At 40.8% G+C, this 19,724-nt stretch overlaps 2 protein-coding genes across 3 annotated transcripts; both read left to right on the top strand.

The window, feature by feature from the left end:
• Positions 1-1,314: 1,314 nt before the first annotated feature.
• LOC310870242 (inositol monophosphatase 1-like) lies at positions 1,315-7,076 on the top strand. The gene is made up of 9 exons (XM_083781342.1): positions 1,315-1,437; positions 1,556-1,631; positions 1,728-1,861; positions 2,309-2,413; positions 2,857-2,902; positions 3,835-3,943; positions 4,940-5,048; positions 5,742-5,893; positions 5,974-7,076. Exons 2-9 carry the CDS (start codon positions 1,572-1,574, stop codon positions 6,108-6,110), a joined length of 852 nt encoding a protein of 283 aa, XP_083637468.1. The 5' UTR covers positions 1,315-1,437; positions 1,556-1,571; the 3' UTR covers positions 6,111-7,076.
• Positions 7,077-7,587: 511 nt separating this feature from the next.
• LOC310870461 (inositol monophosphatase 1-like) lies at positions 7,588-16,283 on the top strand. Of its 2 annotated transcripts, none has more exons than XM_083781691.1 (9): positions 7,588-7,651; positions 8,663-8,733; positions 9,647-9,780; positions 10,034-10,138; positions 10,720-10,765; positions 13,041-13,149; positions 13,530-13,638; positions 14,051-14,202; positions 14,833-16,283. In XM_083781691.1, the coding sequence occupies exons 2-9, from the start codon at positions 8,671-8,673 to the stop codon at positions 14,967-14,969; spliced, it is 855 nt and encodes a 284-aa protein (XP_083637817.1). In that variant the 5' UTR covers positions 7,588-7,651; positions 8,663-8,670; the 3' UTR covers positions 14,970-16,283. The 2 variants fall into 2 exon arrangements, with proteins under 2 accessions (XP_083637817.1, XP_083637818.1); XM_083781692.1 differs by having other exon boundaries at positions 7,622-7,651; positions 8,668-8,733.
• Positions 16,284-19,724: the final 3,441 nt, after the last annotated feature.

Below are 19,724 nucleotides of genomic sequence, written 5' to 3'. Positions count from 1 at the left end.
TATTCATAGTCTGGATTTTCGGTGGTGAGGTGACCACCGCTCCGGTGGTGAGCTGACCACCGGAGCTGAAATAACGTTGAGCGGTGGTGAGTAAAAACAGAGAGAAGGGCTGGAGCGGTGGCGGTGGTTTGCTCTTCACCGCGGCTCGTGACGTCATGTTGTAGTTCGGTGGTCACCTAACCACCGAAAATCCAGACTATGTATGAGCCTTAAGGTTGCCAGTTCGAACCCGGGCTCCCCCAGAGTTACTGTCGAAGTGTCCTTGAGCAAGACACTGAACCCCTAATTGCTCCCGATGTGCTAGTTGGTGCCTTGCATGGTTTCCGCTGCCATCAGTGTATGAATGTGTGTGTGAAGTGGTGAATGTAATGCACAATCTCTGTAAAACGCCTTGGATAAAGGCGCTATATAAATGCACCATTTACCATTTATATATACACACACACACACACACACACACACACACACAAACTCAGTGACCTAAAGAAAAACAAATCTCTGACACAAGTAGAAGATCTTAAAATAGCCTCCCACTATGTACACAAATATCTTTTCACAAATGGATATGGGTAACTATGCTGGAAAACATTCTGCTAGTCTTTTTTTAACTTTTCTACTGACATGCAGGCTTCAAAACATCTTCCCGGTGTTTTTTTTGGAAACTTTACGTAACTTAACTTTTTGTGTATATATATATATATATATATGATGTATTATTGTAGGATGATCTTAATCATTATTATAGGTTATAACAGGTTAATGAAGTCTTTAAAATCAGCCCCACCTTTGTCAGCTGCAACAATAAAGCGATGAACATGTTAATGCATCACTGATTACTGATTGTTACATTTTCATAATAATGAGTACTTTTATGTTTGGTACCATAAGTACACCTTGATGCAATAGTACTTTTACTCAAGTAACCTTTAGAATGCAAGACTTTTACTTGTAACACAGTATACTACATTGATACTTTTTACTTGCGTACTACTTCTAGGAAAACAACTCACGTTTCGCTGGTGTCCCCCCTTCCCCGCCAATCAGAATAAAGCACTGTTCACCCCGACAACCAATCACTGAGCACTAAACAGTCATGTGTAGAACGTGGAGCATGCAACAGATGTGTGTGTGTGTGTGTGTGCGTGCGTGCGTGTGTATGCATCTGTCTGTCTGACAGACAGACAGACAGACAGTCTGCTGCAGTCTGCTGCATGCTCCACGTTCTACACATGACTGTTTAGTGCTCAGTGGCGGCGAAGGGGGGACACCAGCGAAACGTGAGTTGTTTTCCTAGAAGTATACGCAAATGTACTTATTTACTTCCCAGTACCACTGGTTGGTTGACAGCTGCTAGAGGGGTGTGGTCTGACTCCAGAGCAGCATGTATAAAGTTGAGTGAGGTAAAAGTGTGTCTGGAACAGCTGAATTCACCTGAAGGTAAACCTCTGATTACTCTCAGTATTATTGATGGTGATTATTCGTTGATTATTACACACATGGAGATTATGGATTATTTGTGGTTGTTATTGACTGTGGTTTCCGTGGTTACGTCCAGGGGTTTGCGCTGCATCATGGGAGAATGGACGGAATGTTTGGAGTTTGGGATTCATCTGGCCAGAGACGCTAGTCAGGTACCTGTCTGTCTGTCTGTCGCGTGTGTGTGTGCGAGTGAGCGTGTGTGTGTGTGTGTGTGTGTGTGATTATTATTAATATTATTATTATTATAGATGGTGTTGGAGGGGTTCCACCGGCAGAAAGATGTCAAGTTGAAGAGTTCTCCTGCTGACCTGGTGACTGAGACTGACCAGAATGTAGAAAACCTACTTATATCCTCTATCAGAGAGACATACCCTGATCACAGGTTCGGTCTGTTTGTCTGTCTGTCTGCCTGCCTGCCTGCCTTTCTCATCTTTCGGGAGGTGTAGTCCGAGACTCTAGCATTCGGAGATTGTGGAATATAGTAGTCTGGCTATGTGAGACTATGTATTAGAAAATGTGAAAAAGAAAAGGAAGTCAGCAGAGGGAACACGAAGTGGTCATGCGATGCTTTTGTGTTTGACCTCCATAATTACTATATTACTCTTTCCATGGAGACTTGAATTCAGGGATATTTTTCGTTTTTGTTGCATTACTAATAATTTCATGACCAGCGCAGTGGTTCCCTATGGAGACACAAAGGAGACGCTTTCATCAATTATCCATGACTTCCATGACTTATTCATGGACTTCAATCCATGAATGCAAGTCTCCATAATCAATATCCCTTTAACCTCACAGGTTCATGGGAGTTTGACCTTTGACCCCTCAGGTTCATAGGGGAGGAGTCTGTAGTAGCAGGGGAGCCGGTGGTTTTGACTGACAGCCCAACATGGATCATCGACCCCATCGATGGAACCGTCAACTTTGTTCACAGGTTGCAACACTATTATTATTAATATTACAGCTGCTATAAGCAATAATATGTCAACATTTTTGGGAGATGACCAGTACAACCTATTGTACTGGGAGCTGACCAGTACAGCCACAGTCTAATGCTGTTGTACTGGGAGCTGACCAGTACAAACACAGTCTAATGGTGTTGTACTGGGAGCTGACCAGTACAACCACAGTCTGATACTGTTGTACTGGGAGCTCATGCTGAATAGTACAACCACAGTCTAATATTGTTATACTGGGAGCTGACCAGTACAACAGTCTTATTCTGTTTGTCACTGGGCAGTTGGGTCAGTGTTGTGCTCAGTTCAAAGGGGTATAGTGTCAATACATCATTCACATCAAAGATGAGTAAAACAACTGCAGATCACAAAATGCAATGTATACAATCATCCTCATGTCTTTCTTTCATTCTGATTGCAGGTTTCCTTTCGTAGCCATATCTATTGCCTTCGCTGTCAACAAACAGGTAGACACACTACTAAACCACCAGTAAAAAACACATTGTGACTGTCTCCTTTACGAGTGTGAGCTGGCCAAAAGGCATATTTATTACAAATATTGCCAGCAATAACAAATACAGGACAATAACAATGACAGACATATGTATAACTACCTAGAAAGCTCAAGGAAATATAATTAAAATGTAAAATAACAGATCGGGAGAGGGACCAGTAAACCTAAAAACATGTTTTAAAATTGGCTATGCATGAATGCAGGAAAAGTTTCTGGTATAAGTACGTCCATGCTAATCCTTTTAAAAGTTTTTTATGAATCACAGGAGCCAATTTGAGTCTGGTCTGCAGGTCGTTCCATGACCGAGGCCCAAAATGTGAAATAGTCATTTTTCCAACCTCGGATTTTGATTTAGGTTGAGAGGAATCTGAACTAGGAAGAATTTGAAAGATGGAAGATTACAGAGATGCGAGATGCGAGATGTTAAAGTGGACCAACCCACGGAGCCGTATAAAGTATAAAAATGTGTCCTTGGAGTTGGAGTTAGTACTAATAACACAACACCACTGGTGGAAAAAGTACCCTATCTTTAACTGCATGACAGCACGCTTACGATCCACACCTGCATATGTTTGACCAGAATTGAACAGAGCCTTCATTAGTAGGCTACTATCAACGGTAACCACCTGTGTGGTGTGGTTCAGGAGGTGGAGTATATTCCGTTGGTTGTGTGGTGTGGTTCAGGAGGTGGTGTATATTCTGTTGGTTGTGTGGTGTAGGTTCAGGAGGTGGTCTATATTCTGTTGGTTGTGTGGTGTGGTTCAGGAGGTGGTGTATATTCTGTTGGTTGTGTGGTGTGGTTCAGGAGGTGGTGTATATTCTGTTGGTTGTGTGGTGTGGTTCAGGAGGTGGTGTATATTCTGTTGGTTGTGTGGTGTGGTTCAGGTGGAGTTTGGCATCGTGTACAGCTGTGTCGAAGATAAGATGTTCAGTGCTGAGAGAGGACAAGGAGCTTTTCTGAACGGAGTCCCTCTACATGTGTCTCACCAGAAAGGTACCTACCTACCTTCCTATCTACCAACTACTGTACCAGTGCTACGTAAAAGTAAAGTAAAAGTACCAATACTGCAATATAGAAATACTCTGTTACAGGTAAAAGTCTAGAATTCAAACTTTACTTGGCATCAAAATCTATTTAAGTACCAAAAGTAAAAGTACTAGTACGTTTTTAAATATATTTAATATAAAAGAAAATTATGGAGGGACGGACAGTAGGCTGATAGGAAATGGGGAGAGGGATGGGGGGAAGACATGCAGTAAGGGCGGTCGGGATCGGGAGTCGAACCTGCGGCACACTGCCAGACTAGATTGCCAGTCAAGGTGCCTGGACCACTGAGCCATGGCCCAGGCCATACTTAATATACTTATACTTAAAAGAATTAGAAAATAGCATCAAAATGTGTCGCAATGCGACCAATTTACCTTATTCTTGCACACCGCGACCTTATGCTTGCACACCAAATTCAAAACAGGTGGTATGCAGGGCAGTTGAGTGATATCTAACGAGCACTTTCAAACTGAAACACTTATAATCACCTGCAAGGAAAGAAAGTAGCTCATAACATGTCTGTAGTGGATCTTTATGAAACAAACACTAGAAAGAGGCTAATTCAAGCTTTTCGTACATCTGCAATGTTGGTGAGTTTGACGTTGTTTAATACAATCAGATAGGACTTTTCTGTTTGGATGTATGGGCTGTCAATGGGAAATTCAAATTTCCTCTGGTTACCACCCTGCCACTTATGGCAAGATGACCTCAGAGTTGGTATGCATATGGTAAATAGTAAGCTTGTGAGCTTGCTATTTTCAAATGGCCAAAATATATAGGGCTGAAGTGTTTATAATAATCAAAATCTACAAAGTAACTATTAAGTCAAGTTTTCAAATAAATGTAGTGGAGTAAAAGTCTGTCTGTCTGTCTGTCTTTCAGAGTCCATGTGGTCCAACTTTGTTTCTTAACCTGCATGCCGTGCGTGCGTGTGTGTAACAGACATCCATCAGTGTGTAGTGGTGACAGAGATCGGAGCAGAGAGAGATGATTTGTCCCTGTTAACGATGACCTCCAACATCTACAAACTGCTTAAGCTACCTATCCATGGGTAAGAGAATCCTACTGAAACTATGATGTCACCTTATGTACAACCGCAAAGTGTGACTACCAGTATATCGCCATGCAGGGGTGCTCAGGTGGCACAGTTCAAAACCGCTCTCAAAGGGCACCTACGGACGCCTGCAATTCGAAACTGGCCCCCGTAAAATCTGAATCCGCCCATTATACTAAATTAGGGCTCTGTTCATTTAGTGTACAGTGGTTATCAAACTTTTTAATTTCAAGGACCCCCGGACCATAAGTAAAAGAGTTACAAAGCCGTATGGGGCAGGGGAGTGTTTCTAGTGAGCTAGCCAACATGTACAATAGCAGGCAGCACCCTGACTCTGTTTGACCAGAAAGGAACAGAGCCTTCATTAGTATCATTGATAATGGTATAACACCTGTGAAGGAAGTAGGGAAGGGGCCCAAGTTCTTTGTTGGGCAGGAGTACGGTGAAGACTCTACGTCCTCCCGGTGGGGCCGTGGGGGCTCCTCACTGCCAGAAGTGTCAGTAGGACACAACAGCAGCAATAGTTGATGCAACACACGTTGTTGTGGGCATGTAGAGCTGCTATTGTCCAGCTTTAGGCTCATGGTTAAAAATGGCATTCATAAAATCACTTTCTTAGAATGTTGATGTAATATGAATTCCTGTGTGTGTGTGTGTGTGTGTGTGTGTGTGTGTGTGTGTGTGTGTCAGTGTGCGTGCGGTAGGCACAGCAGCGGTAGACATGTGCCTCATAGCCACAGGAGCAGCGGATGCATATTACCACATCGGGATGCACTGCTGGGACATCGCTGCCTCCACACTCATCGTCTCCGAGGCGGGAGGCGTCGTCATGGATACCGATGGTAAGCACAACAGACAGACAGGCAGGCAGGCATGTGTGGTGGTACTCTCTCTCAGTGTCATGTGTGTTTGTCTCTCTCAGGGTCTCAGTTTGACATGATGTCCCGGAAGGTCATCGCTGCCAGCTCTGTGGACGTGGCCAATAGCATCGCAAAGGTGGTCCGCGCCTTCCCCTGTCGCCGTGATGACGAGGATCCTCTTAACCCATTCTTATACTAGAAACACCGAATCGACCTCTATACGCATGCAGAAACCTCCTATTCTCCATATTTCAACTTTTTATGATTTTTCTTAGGCCGTCAAATGCATGGCTTTTGAAGATTATGTCATATGGCAGCCAAGTCTATGGACTTTTTAATGTTTATTTAGGGCGATAGACGCCATATGGCCAATATTTATAAATACATATTAATATGCTATTTTGAGGAAAATCTTTTAAAGTAAAAGTGGTTAAGCGTGTGTACATTTCATAAATGTTGAACCAATGAAAAGTATTAACAAGTGCTTATGTGACTATATATACAGATCCATGTACCAGTACCAGACTGGTACTAAAAAGTACCAGTCATGCACATCCAAAGTTTCCAGCCAACAGCTACAGTTTCGGGAGGTGTCAGAAAAGTTACCACAGGGATAACTGGCTTACTATACTACTTAGGCCCTACTAGTTGTAATACAGACTCATGTAGCCACTTGTGAACATCATAAAAACAATGTATCACTCTTTAATATTCTTTATTCGTTAATAATACCTCATACACAACTGCATATTGTACAGTTCTGTGTAAGGCCCATTTCCTATGTTTACATGTCTTATTTAATTGTTTTGTTTCTTTGGGATATGCAATTCTGTAAAACATGCCAACCAATTACTGAAAACACATTAAAAATCACACCTGTGTGAAGTGAGGGGCGCTCTTATCATCAGACATCATCATAGATCATCTCATACCGTCCAATCACAATTTGTGTCCTCACTTTCGTCTTCAATGTCAATGGCATTCAATGTTTGTGTTAGGTCAAACACTCACAACTGGCCATTCATTGTGAATGGCTTACAATGTTTGTGTTTACACAAACCCTCAAAGCTAGACACAGGAGGGGCTAGCACCCCTCAAAATGTAAATATGAATCCTGGACTATCAAATAGGATAGGCCTACAGTAAATTGCCACATTTAGGATAATTCAGCCTTTGTAATTTGTTCATTGTAATGTTAAATACATTAAGAAACATTGAATTCTCCACTAATATAATTAAAGCTAGATGCCAGTACCAAAATGTTGTCTCTTTGTATTTTGTACAAAATGTTTAGACAATAATGCATTTTATTGTTCAAAGTTACTTGAAGCTGAAGTCTACATGCTGTTATATACTGTGGCCACCGGGTGGCAGGCTGGCAGCATCTCACACGTCTGTCTGACTGTCCTTGGAATCTTCAACATGAAGAACAAACCTAGAATAAACCAGGAATCAACACAGTAAAGTAACGTAACAAAAGATAGGTTCCAGTTAAGTAGGTGTAATCACCCTAATTCATTTAGTGTAGTACTAGTAAAATATAAGCATTGAATGAATAAAAATGTTTTTTTAGACGTGGATTAATTCGACGTGACCTGCGCATCCCATCGAAAACACTCAAATCAGGCTCAAGTGACGCTTAGTTGTGACGTCAGTGGTATTACCTTGGTATGTTTCTTGTAGACATAAACACGGAAGGAAGGGGTTTGTGACAGAAAGGGAAGAAAACCAAACAAACCGGTAAGAATGTCATGTCTCTGTTTTAAAAGTTCATTTAACAATAATTAAAAACAGATTGGTTGTTTGTTAGCAGCGACAGAGGGGTCAAGGAGTACATTTGAGAAGGAGAGGTCACGCAGGACAAAGTTTGAAGAAAAGCTTTGAAATTGAAACCAATGAGATGAATAAACAGTGTTATTTTAAGTAATGGTGATCTTTGTACAATAATCTGTTAATGCAAATAAAATAAGGCATATCACCCATTGTTTTCTGATCCATTGTGTTTCGCTGTGAACATTATATAATGCTATTGAGTTATCAAAGAGCACCGAATGACTTAAGCTCTGAGGCTGCTGTTACTCTTTATGTCAGGAGATGGCACCAAAGTCAGAGTAACTATAATCCCTATTGTCAGGTCAGAATGCTATTTAGAGCGTTATTAACATCATATTATATAGTTTATAAGCTGCCTAATTTGTTGCTATTTAATATCAACAAGTTACAAGTGTGAAATGTACTCTGTGCTTTTAGATACCTCCTTAAGATGATCAAATGTACACATAATAAATAAAACAGGTCAGAGAACAATGTGTGATATGTTCTACTTGTTTTTCTGAAATGTTTATATAACAACGGTCTCAGTCATTCAGAAATAGCCTGGCTAATAAAACCAGACTCAAATCACACTGTCAGGCAATTTTGTTTTGCCAACGGCTGATTCGGTCTGGTTTATTAGCCAGGCTAATTCAGAAATAAGCTGCTTGCACCCAGCTCCACTATGGGCGCGTATAGAAATACCACACCGGAGTGCACTCGCCTCAGTGAGCTATTTCCGAACGTGCACAGAATTCCAATAAGATGGGTGCACCCAGCTCCACCTCCACTATATTCCAAGAGAATCATCTGAACATGACAAAAGCCCTTGTAAGGACACATCATCTAACTGCTCATATTTCTCCTCTCCTCCCCTCTCCCCTCTCCCCTCCTCCTCTCTCCCCTCCTCCTCCACCTCCTCTCCCCTCTCCTCTCTAGTACAGAGTATGGGGGACACATGGCAGAGTGTAATGGACCATGCAGTGGGGCTGGCCCGCACTGCTGGAGCAGTGAGTAGCTGTGTGTGTGTGTGCGCGCGCGTGCGCGGCTGTGCGGACACCTTTCAAATGCATTTGTATATTAAATAAAACATTTACATTTAATAATAATAATTTCTAAATATCCCTTCATTATTACATTTGCAACAAGTATGGGCTATTGAGTGATGGGATTTACAGTATGCTACTGGTCAGTTTGCAACAAAATCGTGCAGCTTCTAGCTCTGGTCCGTAGTGTTAGAAGGATATCTAACGCTAGGCAGCTTCCCTACTTCCTTCGCAGTTTTCCAATCATAATGAAGGCTCTGTTCCATTCTGCTACACCAGGTCCAATGTCAAAGGACAGTTGTGCTACACTAAATGGAACAGAGATTCATTATAGAATGAAGGAAAAGTAAGGAACTTAAGGAAGGCACAATTTCTTTCCATTATGGCTGCAGACTAGAGCATAGAGCCCAATCAGCCCATTGACTGTGTGATTGACGGTAGATCTACATTAGGGGTGGGCAACTTTGAAGACGGAGAGGGCCACTCCAGAGGGCCACATTGCATATACTGTCGTATAAAAAATAACTTGTAGATCTGCTATTTTTGCTATATTTGAATTGATATCTTGGAATATAGTTTCTTGCTATTTTTGAACTGGAATCCCGAAAAGTAACATGTTTAGGCTACTTATGTTAACATTATGAACTTAAATGCAAATGCATTGGACAGAAAAAAAGACAATAGATTTTTAATCCTATAGTCATTCAGCTACTAATATAGACTGTAATTAAATAAGTAACAGCTGAAATAAATAGTATCAATATTTGGATATTAACCTGGGGGCTGCATGTGGCGCCCGTGCTGCCAGCTGCCCAAATGGCCCATGTACTGTATGATCTACCTGCCATAATGCATGGATGGACCTTGTGATTGACAGATGGTGCGGGAGGCGGTCCAGCCTGACATGACGGTGATGCTGAAGAGTTCCTCTGTTGACCTGGTGACCCAGACTGACCAGAAGGTGGAGCAACTCATCATCCAATCGGTGAAGGAGAAATACCCTACGCATAGGTAGCGCACGGCACGCACGTCTTCTTTTTGATTTTTGATTTTGTTTTACTACAAATAAGTTGTTGGGAAGAGTAATAAAAACCTCTCCTCTACAATCATGGGGAGGTAGTTTTATAGGATTAGGTTTATTTACAGTATATGATTACTGGTTATTGATTAGGTTTATGTATGTGATTAATGGTTGATTAGGTTTATGTATATGATTAGTGGTTATTGAATAGGTTTATACGTGTGATTATTGTTCATTGGTTAGTTTCATAGGGGAGGAGTCTGTGGCAGCAGGAGAAGCGTGTGTTCTGACAGACAACCCAACATGGATCGTTGACCCAGTGGATGGAACCACCAACTTTGTACACGGGTAAATATACCACCATGACCATTACTACTGGTCAATCACTTCTGCTTTGTACCCAGTGGTGGAAAAAAGTACTGCAATGTAGAACTAAGTAAATGTCCGGAATTCAAAATGTACTTGAGTAAAAGTACAAAAGTATTGGCATCAAAATGTAATTAAAAGTACCAAAAGTAGGAAGTACTCACTATGCAGAATGTCCCATTTCAAGTTTTCAAATGTGTATAGATGTTTTGAAAATAGCAGATCTACAAGCTCACAATGTGTCGCATCACGGAACATTCTGAGCTTGTAGATCGGGTATTTTCAAATGGATGTATGGCTGAAGTGTTTAATGTACTGTGTGTTTTGTAATAATAATCAAAGTAACTAGTAACTAAAGTTTTCAAATTAATGTAGTGGAGTAAAAGTAAATGTATTGGAAATTGGAAATACTCCAGTAAAGCACAAATACCTCAAAATTGTACAAGAGTAATGTACTCAAGTAATGTACTTAGTTACTTTCCACCACTGTTTGCACCTTCAGAAATATAACCTTTAGTATTAGTAATATACTGTAACCCAATAATACCAATAATTCCCTCCAGATATCCCTTTGTTGCTGTTTCAATCGGCTTTGCTGTCAACAGAGAGGTACTGCTATTATTATTATAGATAGTATAAAGTTATAGTATATACTTTAGCACTGGTTCCTAAACACTGGGTCGGGTCCCATCTGTGGGTCGCGGACACAGGGGCGGCACGCCGCGGCAGTGGCTCAGGGGTAGAGTGGCCGGTTAAGCAGCCGGATGTGAACCGCGAGGTTCTCAACTGAAATCGAACATGAAATCATGCAAGCCAGTTGGTGGTTTGCATGATTTCCTCTGCCACCGGTGTATGAATGTGTGCGTGAAATGAATGGGTGTATGTAATGCACAATCTATGTAAAGCACTTTGGATAAAAGCTCTACATAAACGCACCATTTACCATTTTTAGGGGTTACTTTCTTTTCTTTTTTTTAAGATTTAGTTTTTGGCTTTTCTGCCTTTATTCTTTATTCGGATCCCCATTAGCTTCCACTGCTGCGGTCGCTAGTCTTCCTGGGGTCCACACAAAACATCACAACATAAAAACAACATACAATACCATATACATACAACAACAACAACTGACACTTGTCTGTCTAAATCTAAATTACATTAGAATGCCAAAGATAAATAGACAATGTAGGTTAAACATGTACAAAAGCAATATCATGTACAAAGCACATCAGTCCAATTGTGTGATCTCTCGCAATACTGTTTTTTAAAAAGCGTATTTACTTTTGATTTGTTTTACGTTTACAGATAATGAGTTCCACTGTTGGGTGGCTCTATTAATAACAGATTCTTTAAGTGTTTCTGTATTTAGTTTTGGAAGTTCCAAATACCCTGAGCTTACCTGTCTAGTTTGATATCTATGTTTTAGACCTGAACTAAATAATTGATCTCTGGCTTTCCCTCAATGATTGCATTTCTGGTAAATTGTATAAGACTAGCAGATAATTTAGCCTCTACAGTTACTACAGCCATACTAAACTGTGGTGCACCCTAGAAACATTGGTTTTACGTGCACGTGCAATGTCACGTGCAATGTCCCCTAACCTTTCCCCCTATATGCTGCTATAAGGACTCCTGTTGTGCAATATATTGTCTCCAAATGAACTAATGGTGCTTTTAATTTATTTGTTTTTAAGTGGATTTTAGATTTTAATAGTATTTTAGCTCTTTTAACTAGCATACTAAAAGCCAGTGAAACGACATTTCGTTCTCTTATGCATTTTATGTATCTGCTGAATGACAATAAAGCTATCTATCTATCTATCTATCTTTAAAAGAGCAGTTCAGCACTAATCTTGCAGCTCTATTTTGTGCTAGCTGGAGTTTTTGTATATCTCTTTTAGCAGCAGAGGACCACACAACCATACAATACTCCAAATGTGAAAGCACTAATGCCTGTGTTACCTCCATTCTTATTAGTGGTGTAACATAGGGAGAGCATCTGCATGTAACCGCAATACCCTGCCCCATTTTTACAACAACCGTATCAATATGATCCGACCAAGTCAAGCGCTCATCAATTGTGACACCAAGTAACTTTATTTAATTAACTTGCTGTATTGGGGACGGGAGTCATAGTTAAACTCAGTCGGGAGTCTCCAGCCAGCATATGTTTAGTGCCCAAGACAATGCACTTTGTCTTGGAAACATTCAAGATCAATTTGTTTTCTTTTACCGAATTTGACACTAATTGTAATTCCTTCGTTAAAACAGCGCTAAACATGGTCGAATCATCTGCATACATACATAACCATAGTTGCTTTATCTAAAACATAAGGCATATCATTTGTAAAAAGACCTAAACAACTACCCTGAGGAACTCCATATAGTAGTACATCCTTACTCTCAGATAGACTACCATTAAAAACACTCTTTGCTTCCTCCCAGACAGATAACTATCCATCCAAGAGAGAGCAGAGGATAAAAAAACATATGCTTTCAGTTTGGCTCTTAGCAATTCGTGATCAATAACATTGAACGCATCGAACTATAGTTTCAAGTGAAGATAGACAGGAAAGGGGGAGAGAGAAGGGGAGAGACATGCAGCAAAGGTCGTCATGAACGGGACTCGAACACGCAACACTCTGTCTGGCCAAAGCCTATATGTGGCTAGCCTCGGTCCCAGGCTTACGATATGTGGCATGCGCCTGGACCACTCAGCCAGCGGGCAAGTGGTCCAGAAACTTTGCTCTGGTATTTTCACTAGCTTACGTCCTGGGCAAACGCTTAATTTCTCTTTTGGGTCTCGAGGTTTGGAAACTACTGAACCAAAGTCTTAGATGGAGTTTCTAGTTGTGTAAATAATAATAATAATATTTGTTTACCGTAGCTGGAGTTTGGTGTGGTATACAGTTGCATAGAGGATAAAATGTACACGGCCAGGAGAGGTAAAGGAGCGTTCTGCAATGGAATCCCTCTGCAGGTGTCACAAAACACAGGTCAGTTCATTACTCCGAGAACGATAACTATAGTAATGATGATAACGATTGAAATACTGATGCCATAATCTGTTGTATGACTATGAGTGTAGGCCTGTAGGGCTGTCACGATTATGTAATGTGACTTGATGATTGTCACTCGAGTAATTGCGATAATTTACATTTTATCATATAATTGGTCCTCACTAATGTTCATTCATGAGATGTCACCGTTTCTGTCTCTGTGTCTCGTTGGTGGACTGTGGGCAGTTCAGATACCCAGTTCCTACCAGTGACATTAATCTGTCCAAACAATCAGATTAAAACATCTGACGTGTCTTTTCTAGTTGCCTGTCAGTAGCCTATGTCAGATGACAGTATTTTATTGTGTTTCCTGTAAGACATCAACCAGTCCATCGTGGCGACAGAGTTCGGGTCCAACAGAGACCCTGAGGTCGTCGACAAAATCTTCAGCTCCCTCCGAAAAATACTCTGTCTGCCAGTACATGGGTGAGTACATACTTTACTACATTACTACTACTATGACTAGTACTAAACAGTCTTTTTTTATATTGATTCTTTAGTCGGAAATGTAAACAACACACGGTACAGTAAGACATTAAGGCTAAAGGGATAACCACTAGAAAGTCCTGAGGACTATTTTCTGGGGACACTGACGCGAGAATCTACAAGCTTTAAACACGTCACTTGTAAGCTTGTAGATTATTGTAGACTATCTCCACTATTTTACTTTTTTGGGGGAGGAAAAAAAGTAAATAGCCTAAAAGGCAAACAGTTATACAAATTGTAACGTTCCAATGTTCAATGCAAAATAATAATAATATTTTTTATCGCTAATTGCAATTATTGCAATTATAAACTTAAATGTGTAATCGTGACATCCCTAATTGTGTGTAAACAGGATTAGAGGAGTGGGAACAGCAGCCACCAACATGTGTCTGGTAGCGTCGGGCTGTGTGGATGTGTACTACGAGACAGGAGTTCACTGCTGGGACTTCGCTGCTGGTGCTGTCATCGTCACCGAGGCTGGTGGCGTCCTGATGGATGTGGGAGGTAGGTACCATAATACACTTATACCTGCTATATTGTTGCTGTCAGGCAGAAACCTCTCCATGTTTTAACGTTTATACTGAAGCAATTCGTTTTGAGCTTGTAGATCTGCTACTTTTTTAATTTGAAGTAACTGTTTTGGACATTTGAGGTTTCCCCCCGGAAGAGACAATGCAGAAATACACATACTGTAACATACACTTACACATAACATAACATACCATACTGTAGCTGCAAGCAACTAAGTTGTAATACCCTCAATTGACAACCCATCATCATATTAAACGACAATAAATTAACCAATATTGCACCTGTACAAATAGCTTGGGTTAACCAAGTTACTGAAAACGAGTGCTTCTAAACAAAAAGCATCAACCATTCTACTTGCCAGCAGACCAATGTGTTAGTATCAGTGTGTCTGGGAGCTGTCAAAAGTGGTTGAACTTAAAATGTATTATAGCAGTGAACATTTTGTGGATATGCCCCTAAATGAAATCGCAACCAATGAAAAATGTCTGGAGCCCTGTCTCTTATCTAGTTTAATAAACCCGTTATGTATCCTCACTGTAATATCTGTGTGTGTGTGTGTGTGTGTGTGTGTGTGTGTGTGTTGTGTGTGTGTGTGTGACGTAGGTGGTCCATTGGACTTGATGTCCAGGAGGGTTGTGGCGGCCAACAACAAAACCATCGCACAAAGAATCATCAAAGAAATTGACGCCTTCACCCCCACGAGGGACGACGACCCAATAGAACCAAACACAACCAAATAGAGAACCGAAGTTGGACATCACTGTCAGACTAGAGGCCGCTATTCCCCTGGGTCACGGAGTTGTGTTAAACTGTGTTAAAAAATGTAACAAATGAGCCCCACGATTTTACTTTAAGTATCAACTGACGGTTGTGGCGGTGAGTACAAATGTATCCAAAGTAAACGCAGACATAATCAGTTATCAAATATAACTCGCTATCATAAGCAATACAGAATCACATACTTGACAGAATCGCGGGACTGGTTTGTTTATTGTTGGAACACAACAGTTCTTATCTGACACGGTCTAAGACTTCTCTATGGGAATTTCAAAGGAAAAAGTACTTCCGTGAGCCAGGGCATAGCGTGAGTGACGTCAGGACTTCGGTACTCTACAAATAACAATAGAACCCACCGATAAATTATCCAATAGAACAGAGGTTCTCAACCTGCAGGCCGGGGACCACGGGTGGGCCGTGAGGGTATTGCAAGTGGCCCCCAAATAATTGCCAATACACTTGAGATTGTAATGATAATATATATATTTCAAATGTATTATTTTAAACATGGAATTTCTTTTTTTAATTTGATACCAATATATAGGAACTATAGTACTGTATGTGTAAGTATCATACACTACAATACAGTATATTCTATGCGAACACAATTGTTTCGGGGGCATGTACTCCTGTGACCTGTCAGTAGGGAGTATTGGGTGGGAGGAGTAGCAGCCCTTCCGGTGGGGGCTCACTGGCAGGTGAGTCGGTAGGATACAACAGCAGTGACAACACAGCAATGTGTGTGGGGATTGAGGAATCACCTGGAATAACGACAAAAAATCTGAGAAAAAGGGGACGCACACGGCCCACCCATCTGACCACTGCAATAGAACCATTACAGTTAAGTAATTTGTTGATAAGCAGAACAAACTACCTAGAGCCTAGATAGTTTGGGTTTTTTTCACATTTTCTACACGTTTGTACTGTACTTGTCCATGCATTGTATCAGTATCCTATGTAGTACTGCATCTGTGTTCTGTCTATCTCTCACTGAAGAGTCTTAATAAAATCAGTGTGACGTCATTGGTGCCTTTTATCATCATGAACGTCATCATAGCTCACATTTTAAAAGGTTTATACTGAATAAATGCATTTTGCCATTGACTTCGATGTCATGACATCATGTTAGCATCGCTCAAAAACACATTACATGAAGTTATACTTATTTTGACAGAACTTTAATAAGTTATTAAATGTGTGAGCAGTGGCGTGCACAGATAGACACTAGGGGGTTCTAGAGCACCCCTTGCCCTTTTCCCTCTGGACAAAGGTGCCCTTTTGGAAAAAATAAAAAGGGTTTTTCTTTTACAGTGTACACTGTACAGTATGTGGACCATGGTGACATTGTCCAATTCTTGATAAAAAAGCTTCTAATATATTATTTAGGGCCCAAATTAATCTATAAATCTCACACTATTAAGGCAACCGGCCTTTTTTCACTTGAGCACCTGCCCCTCTAAATGTCTGTGCACGCCACTGTGGGCGAGTATTCTGTTCTTATTGTTGCGTGTGGCCATGCCATGACATCACACGCACACGCACACAGTCATTCAATCATTGTCTGTGCTAATTCTCTGTCTACCTGCAGCAGATTCCCCTAATTGTCCTCTGCTGCAGCCCTCTGCTATAAAAGCCAGCCAGCTCAGTGTCATGGCAGACACAGACCCAGCAACAACTCATACCCAATACCATGTCAATACTTGTTTCAGTTAAACTCAATTTAGTTTAGTTTGGCCTGGGGATGGCCGGCAGTCATAGTTTTCGTTGTATTATTTAGTTGGTTGTAAGGTAGGGGAGGGGGGAAACAGCTTCGACGTCCCTACAGGGGGTGGCCAGGGCCCCCCTCATTCTCCTGTTTTGGCCGGCATCTCCAGGTCTCCTTTTGTTCTCCTGAGTTGGTAAAGTACCTGACATTAAACTGTACTTTATTTGATATTTTGTTTGTTGGTTTAATGCTAAGTGGTTAATAAAAACGTTAAACTTGTGATTTTGTGATGTCCTTCCTTTATGTTGAGGTCTCCAATTCGAGCCACTTGTTCTTATATACTTTGTTTGGAGACCGCAACATGATGGGGGCTCGCCGAAACTATAGATCTGTTTCATTTCCCTAACTTTGAAATTAATTTAATTTGTTGTTGTGCATATGGTGTGCATATTTGATTTTTTTTTTTTTTTTTAAGGTTTGGATTTATTTTATCCACCTATTTAACCACCAATTTATTGGCTTTATTGGCTTTAGCCTATCTCTTGTTTGCAAATTATTTTCAGTAATTCATTTCAGTATTTAACTTTATACTGAGTTTCTGAAGTTTGTAACTTGCCTAAGTTGGTGCACACCCCTAATTAGGACATCACTTATTGAGAACTGGTTTGAGCAGGTTTTCTTTTCTTGCTGGTCTGTGTCATTGTTTTGGCTCATTTGCCTTATATTGTAGTTTTGCAAGTGTTTTGTGGTGGTCTTTGACCTTAAGCCTACACTGCTTTTTGCAATCTTATTTTGCGCGTTTGTCGCTTTGCGGTAAAAATTTCCATACAATTGGTAAAAGCCATAATCCAAAATGGAGTTTAAGTTGGAGGATTTTGTTAAGCAGCCTTCCCTTGATATTTTCCATAAATGCACAAAGGGGGATTTACTTGATATTGCTGATCACTACAATATCAAAGTCCCAAGTACTAAAGCAAAAATGACAATAAAGCCTGAGTTATGGGCAGCATTGTTTGACCAAGGTGTTTTGCCTGACCCTGGTATTGCTGCTTCACCAGGGAAACTAACTGAGCCTGATGAAAGCGTTGGAATTGGAGCTAGAAATGCGCCGCTTAGACCTTCAGTTTAAGGAACAGGAAAATGCAGCCAAGCTTAAAGAGCAGGAGCTAAAGCTTAAAGAGCAGGAGCTAAAGCTTAATGTTCAAATTAGGCAGATGGAGTTGGAGGAGCAGACCAAACGAGAAATGAAATGAGTTAGAACTTAACCATGCCTCTCTTCGTGTCATTGGTGCCCCTGATTTTGATGTTAACAAATGCATCCGTATGATTCCTCCATTCAATGTTAAAGATGTGGACAAGTACTTTACTCTTTTCGAACGTACAGCTGATACTTTGAAGTGGCCCATGAAGGTTTGGCCATTATTGTTGCAGTGCGTGCTAACTGGGAAAGCCCAGGAGGCCTATGCCTCGTTATCACCAGATGACTCTCGATTATGAGAAGGTTAAAGGTGCGGTACTCAGGGCTTTCGTTGTGTGCTCGAGTCCCGTTCATGACGACCTTTGCTGCATTTCCCTCCCCTTTTCTCTCTATCCCTCTTTCCTGTCCATCTTCACTTGATACTATCAATAAAGGCAGAAAAGCAAAAAAATAACATAATACTAATAAAATGTATATTATAATTTAAAATTATGTGTCCGAGGTTGAGTGACAGTCTGACACCATGTGTCTGTCTATTTTTCAGAAATGGACTGAAGTGAATATTGATAATGTTTAAAACTAGCAGCTGTAGAAATGTATCCCAATTGATCAACTATATGGTCTGTTATATAGTCTATGGCAGAGGAAACCATGCAAGGCCACAACCTGCTCATCGGGAGCATTTGGGGGTCAAGTAAGTGCCTTGCTTGAAGACCACTGACTGTAACAGAAGGAGGCGGCCAGGCGGGCATCAGAATGGGAACCTTCTGTTTCCCAATGGCTTGCTCTACCTCCTGAGCCAGAGCCACTGCCATGTATTGACATTGTATGCAGTAAATAGGCCATGTAGTTGCTCGATATTGATGCTATTTTTTACAACTTTTATCAATATTCGCTTCAGTCCGTTTCTTCACCTCAGTGTCATAACATTGAGACACTCCTAAACCTCAGACAATTATTAATTTAATGTTGGCATTTAAACATTCACTCAACGATGGTGCTGTGAATTTAGTTACGGAGACTGTCAAAACAAAAATGTTCTCCCATTTCAGTGTGATTTTTAAGAGGCAACTTCAGGTCACAATGCTAAACGGCAAACATACAACGTCCTCAGAACTTTAACATCTTTAATGAAACAAAGATATGCTACTTTTAAGGCAAATTCCAACAGAAGGCACATAATATGAAAAGGCTGGTTTTGAACAATTCCTTCTCTGTACTCCACTGAGACAGGACAGGACCAGTCAGTAACAGTACCAATAACAGTCAGCAACAGAACAAAGTAACCGTACCAATTATGAGAAACATTAACAGTATCAGTCAGTCAGTCAGTAGTAGTATCACTATCAATACCAGAAGCAGTTTTCTAATTAAATTACACTTGGTATTAAAGGTCTCAAAACAGTTGTATAAAGTGAACAGGTTTGCATAGGTCATCAATAAACAATCAATCATGGGATAGAACCCAATATCACACACTAACATGTTTCAACACACACACAGAAAACTGTTAGGATTTAGAAGGCATTTTTAGATTTGGCCTCAGTATCTCTCTCAGACGTGCAAACAGAACACACACATCCTGCTAAAAAGAGAGGTAAACTTAGAACGTAGTTCCATGAATCTACGTGTGACGTGCCACTGTCCACATAGCCCATCAATAGGCTTCCGCCTATCCGACAGACCATTGCCATTACAGAGACACACATAAGCAGCATGCCATCTATGGTAGACACTAATGCTACTATGAGCCAGCAGCAGCAAACGAGTCAACGAACAAATAACAATGCGTAAGAAGGCATAAGCATAAACATA

This window comes from Protomyctophum parallelum (assembly GCF_964188405.1).
Source record: "Protomyctophum parallelum genome assembly, chromosome: 14".
Lineage (NCBI taxonomy): Eukaryota > Metazoa > Chordata > Actinopteri > Myctophiformes > Myctophidae > Protomyctophum > Protomyctophum parallelum.
Note: the sequence above shows the minus strand (reverse complement) of the source record. Positions and strands in the feature narration are given on the sequence as shown.